General features: G+C 34.5%; 1 protein-coding gene across 1 annotated transcript in view; it reads right to left on the bottom strand.

The window, feature by feature from the left end:
* The window catches only part of LOC106457388 (teneurin-m-like), a 229,851-nt gene that overhangs the window by 39,019 nt on the left and 184,752 nt on the right, over positions 1–6,080 (bottom strand). The window contains exons 12-14 of the mRNA XM_022383293.1: positions 5,302–5,511; positions 2,559–2,744; positions 643–789 (exon numbers count right to left, since the gene is read on the bottom strand). Coding sequence (XP_022239001.1) covers positions 643–789; positions 2,559–2,744; positions 5,302–5,511 — 543 coding nt within the window. The remainder of the gene's footprint in view (positions 1–642; positions 790–2,558; positions 2,745–5,301; positions 5,512–6,080) is intronic.

The raw sequence follows: 6,080 nt of genomic DNA, 5'->3' as shown, positions 1-6,080 counted from the left end.
TTTGATTTACATGCAAACATATCTATAATGTTGCTTAATCGGCATTTTATTTCATTACATAAGCATTTTAGTATGGAAACACACAACAAAATATTAAAACAAAGCAATCACTTGATTTACATGCAAACATATCTATAATGTTGCTTAATCGGCATTTTATTTCATTACATAAGCATTTTAGTATGGAAACACACAACAAAATAAAAATGTTTTGTTGCAACAAAATTATTTAAAACTATCCATTGAACATTTTACAGTTTGGAGGTTACTCATTATAGCTTCTTTGTTGTAAAGTACAAGGCTACACAATGGGCTGTTTGAGCTGTGCCCAAACCAAGTATCGAAACTCGGTTGGTCTTCAGATTTACCGCCAAGCCACTGAGGGCTGCTCATTATGGATAAAATATATTGTGACTTTATTTTGTAATTAAAAAAAAAAGATCTGCTCTCCATTTTAAACATGTGCCAGTATGTAACATTTACTTATATATATATATATTACATATTGTGGGTATAACGGTCATTTATAATAGTGTAATATTTTCTATTGCTGTAAAGACTGTTATTTCGTGTGTCAAACCTGTAAAAACAGGTTTCGTTATTTTTAATAACAAGTATAAACGTATACATCTATATTTTTACCTCCATCATTGTCCTTTTCATCTCTACAGTTGATTTCTTGAGGGACTCCACAGTCCTTACCACCCCAGCCCAGGTCACACTGGCATAACCAAGTGTCTTCTTGTCTAACGCAGTGTCCATGACTGTGGCAGCTCTTAGGACAACCATCTAAAGTTAGTAAAAAAGAAGAAACGTGACCACTGTAACAAGCAAACACACTTCAAAACCTGTATAATAAACACATGATCTAATATTACTTTTTATGCATGATTTAAAAGGTTGAAAATAATATAAAAACTCTAACATTATCGAAATTCAGGTCAAGTATTTTATGTTTGTTTGTTTTTTTACTGAATAAAATGTTGTCAGCTTAATCCCATTGGACAATCTTGTTTCTAAACAGAAATTAAATGGTGACGTAGGATAAAGTCGGCTTCTTGCGAATATTAATACACTTCAATCATTGCGATTTTTCGATATTTTCATATATATATATGGAAATGTAAGTGATACGACTTCTGTTATTTCGTACAGAATGAATATCAGATCTGTCGGTTATATATATTTAGTTTACTATAAATACAGTTTAACATCAACGAAAAAAAACAAAAACATTTCCATTCAAAAACATTCTGTTTGTTTTTTTTGTTTTTTTTTTAATTTTTGCGCAAAGCTACACGAGGGCTATCTGCGCTAGCCGTCCCTAATTTAGCAGTGAAAGACTAGAGGGAAGGCAGCTAGTCATAACCACCCACCGCCAACTCTTGGGCTACTCTTTTACCAACGAATAGTGGAATTGACCGCCACATTATAACGCCCACACGGCTGAAAGGGCGAGCATTTTTGGTGTGACGGGGATTCGAAACCGCGACCCTAAGATTGCGAGTCGAGCGCCCTAACCACCTGGCCAAAACATTATGTAACGTTCGAACACTTGTTCGAATGTAAACCTGCATTAAAAACCAAGTAGTAAAAATATGTTTAAATAAAGATACAAAAAATTGTTTAATGTTGAAATAAAATAATCACATTCTTTTAAATTGACATTGTTGTTGATGATGTAATTGGAGACTTACTTTTTTAACCAATGAAAAGTTTCCAACAGACTGATGATGAAGAAACAGTGGGTTGGCGTTTCAAACTAATGAAGTGTTAACTTCTTAATGATACGGTTTGCTGTGTCATTTATTGACACTAATAACGAAGTTTGTTATAGATTTATGGTGTTTTTTAAACTGAGGAAAAGTAAACACGTTTTTGTTTTACGGGAATTTTATGAATACTATTTGATGAATATATATCTATATATACAGGGCGTCCGAAAAGTCTGGAAGCATAGGCGATTTACGGATTATCTTAATTTCAGATACGTGTCTGATTATAGCGCTTTCAAAGCATGAGAAGGCCAAGTTAATCCTGTTGTAAATTCAAACAGCATATGGAACACATTCTGTAAAATTAGTTGAAGTGACTATGGTTCCAAACTATCCGGACACTAAGTATATTTCCATATCTGTATTTTGTATTAGGAGCTCATTTCAATGTGAGACTTGTCTATTGATTAAAATAAACACTAACCTGTTGAAAATTGTTAGTCAATAAAGAACAGAAAGCTGTTATTTTTAAAGCTGTTTTACCAAAAAGATGATTCCACTCCAATTCTAAGGTAGAAAACACAATTTTTCTACCTATTATTTATATATATAGTCTTCAGGAACACAGGCTCAGCTCAAGTTTCTTTACTATTATTTATCTTAATAATTGCATATCATATTTCAATGCGCTCTTTTTGCTTTTTACACTTTTGAAAACGTTCGTGGTTCTTATCTTTTTTTTTGCTTTGTAGTTTGTTTGCAATCTTGTTCGTCTATTATCCATTTTAGTTTGTTGTATAACGCTTTTTTTACATAGTGTTTAACGATAATTTTGTATCTTACCCAAAGAACAATGTCGACCCATCCAGCCTTGAATACAAATACATGTGCCGTTGTTACATTGGCCATGATCCAAACAGCGCTGGTCACACGTTCGTTCCTCGCAGTGGAGGCCTGTCCACCCCTTCTCACACTGACATCGACCTTCCTCGCAACGCCCGTGGGGGCCACAGTCCAAGTTGCACGTGGCTGAGGAAGAACGAGTAAAAATTGATGATTAGTTCAAACAGAGGAGCAAACTATTTCACCGCAAAGGGTGAGTAGTCAGTCACATTAAGTTTTGATTATCGTCGGCAAATGGCCGCAATACTCTCTAATAATGACAAGTCATGACTCATATTCCTGACGTTAGGAGATCGTGTCTGCTAGTGGGTGGGGGAATATATTTTAATATACTGGAGTGATGGAGGAGTGACAGGAAACGAGAAGTGATTATTGACTTTATTGCGAGTTTCAACATTACCACTAATCTGTTTGGTGACAAGAAAGTCGGTAGTTAATGCCAAAACTAACTTTCCATCCTCTTCCTGTTTTGTTATTGCTATAGTAGATTTTGATTTATTTTAAATGTTACGAGAGTCAACCCAAATTGTTATTGCATTCTCGAACTTTGCAGGAAAAGCAAACTAAGAAGACTCTGACAACTTGAAATAACGAAGAACATGTCAACGACAACTAGAAAAAACAAACAAACGTACTTTTAGAAATTAGTAATGGAAATAAAAATAATGGTGCACAATAGATGATACTGACATAAGAAGTAAACACTCTCAGGTTTCGTGGCAGCCATTTGAATTGCTAGCAAAATCATCATCAATTACAAATCTTAGCTGTGAGGAACAGTCATAACACACAATCAAAAAAACTCAGAGAATGAGTTAAGCTTTGCTACGTTCAATACAGAGCATTGCACTGAGCTGCTTTTCATCAGGAATGAGAAAACTAGACATGAAAAACCCGTTTATACCCTCGGATAAATCTTCAGAGATTGTTGCTTTTCTACCAGGCTGGTTGATATTTTAGTTCGTCTGAAGACGTTCCAGTTGTTTTTTTTTTGGGGGGGGATAATGTCTAAGAAATATCAAACAGTGTAATTGATACGATTCGAAGTAACAGCTATTGGGAGCAAAGCGAAAAGCAATTTTTACTTCTTTACTCAAGTTCTCTAGCCTCAAATTCTATCGAATAAGGTCAGACACACGTGTTTAATATTTTTATTTGCACTTGAATGAAGGTATAGTTATGAAAAGTGATTGAAAAGTGAAAGTTTAGTGAGCTTCAATTGAATATGATTTGGGAGTACGATAAGACTGACGGAACTGTATGAAATATGAAAGCAATACACATGAAAAGGACTTGGCATTTTCATTCACGAAAGCTATGTATATATACCAGCACATTAGATAAACGCAGGAAGATAAGTATTGAAGTCTTGTTTTTTTTGTTAGATGATTTTGATGATAATGCAACACTAAAAAAAAAGAAGTTGAGCAAAGCTCACTATTTTCTCTCATGTATTCACTCCTCCTCCCCCTAAATTGATAAGCTTCTTTTAAGAAGCTGATATTTGTTTACAGAAAGTAACGAAGACAAGTTTAATAATGTACATATAATTGGTATTTGATATTCAAACTGATCTGAAACCAAAATTACTGAAGACGATATTACATATCCTAGATTATCAATAAAATGTGAGGATTAAAAAAAATGATATTCCTAATATCCATGACTTTTAGTGACGCAATATTATTTATCCTGGACTCTTTGCGTTATTTCACGCATTGCGGGAGCAAGCTGGTCGTATATTTAGGAGCTATCGAAGGTCAAAAACAACAAAGTGACCAGAACAAAGGCCTGGACTCAAGAAGAAGTCTACAGCTATTACTGAGCACTACAGACAGAACAAAGACAACGTGATTAATAGTAAAGAAAAGAAACGGTCACAGAGAATAGGTCTACTAGAAAGGAACAAAGCACGTAATTCAAACTGAAACAATTTCAATCCGTAAAAAACAAAACAAAAAAAACATATCATGAGTAACTTCAATTTAGATAAGCTATGATACGTTAATAGCATTTCTTATGCATTGATATTTCCTTTTCTTTTTTTTTTTAGAAAAGATTATCTAAAGTAGTGCACGTAAGCTTCCTCGTTGTTGTCAGTCAGGCCAAATCAAACTGAAGTTCCATTAGAGACTGCAGACAGGATTGAAAGAAGCTGCAGTCTGAGGGATTTGGACGACGCCCCATGCACCGGCAGTTTAAGAAATCTTTATTTATGTTGGTTATCAAGGAGGCGAGCGTTTCCCGAAGATAATGTCCACAGAGCACGAGGATAGCGCCAGCTCGGAGAACCTCCATTATTTCCCGTAGCTTCCCAGTGGACAATGGAAGTAATTCTGCCACGAACAAAGGATTGAAGGTTTTACCGTCAGGTGAGTGGAGAAGGTAGATAAAGGCAGGGTACAGTAATAGTACCAGCTGTCTAGATATCGACTCACTGCTACAGCCAACTTCGATCGATATAACCGCATGTGCCTTCAAAATAAAAAAGGAGAATTAAAACAGTAGTTTAACAATTGTATTGTTTAGTCTGCGACTGTTTCCATAGCGATGTTTGTGAAGGTCTACCCTTGGAAACAAATTAAAGTTACTATAACAGGAAAACGTGCATTAAACAAAGCGAACAAACAAGATTACATTTTAATATACGTCTAAAGCAAAATAACAACAATAAATCTTGTACCCTTGGAACAGTCTGTTCCCGTCCAGTGTTCGAAACACATGCACGTTTCGCTGTCGAGGTCGTACACTCCATGAGCAGAACAATCTGGAAAGCACCTGCTGAGCCTGTCGTCGGCTTGGCTGCAATTCACTCCTCGCCACCCAATCTTACACCAGCACTGCCCTTTCACACAAACCCCATGGTTAGAGCACGTAGGATCCTCACAGTCAACTGAATGAGAAATGTGGGTTAAAACAGTCTCTCGAATAATCCTTAACTATAGTTCTAAATTAATTTCAATGATAGTAAATCAATGCACAACATATACCAATAAACTTTACATATACAATATAAAACATGATAATCATTTGGGTACCCGTTTCTATCTATTTATCAATTTTAATGATTATCATGTTTTATATTGTATATGTAAAGTTGGGTACCTGTTCCTATCTATTTTCTTTACATATACAATATAAAACATGATAATCATTAAAATAGATAGATAGATAGAAACGGATACCCAACTTTACATATACAATATAAAACATGATAATCATTAAAATAGATAGGAACAGGTACCCAACTTTACATATACAATATAAAACATGATAATCATTAAAATAGATAGATAGATAGAAACGGATACCCAACTTTACATATACAATATAAAACATGATAATCATTAAAATAGATAGATAGATAGAAACGGATACCCAACTTTACATATACAATATAAAACATGATAATCATTAAAATAGATAGATAGATAGAAACGGATACCCAACTTTACATATACA

The sequence above is a fragment of the Limulus polyphemus genome, unplaced genomic scaffold, assembly GCF_000517525.1.
Source record: "Limulus polyphemus unplaced genomic scaffold, Limulus_polyphemus-2.1.2 Scaffold324, whole genome shotgun sequence".
NCBI classification, from domain to species: domain Eukaryota; kingdom Metazoa; phylum Arthropoda; class Merostomata; order Xiphosura; family Limulidae; genus Limulus; species Limulus polyphemus.
Note: the sequence above shows the minus strand (reverse complement) of the source record. Positions and strands in the feature narration are given on the sequence as shown.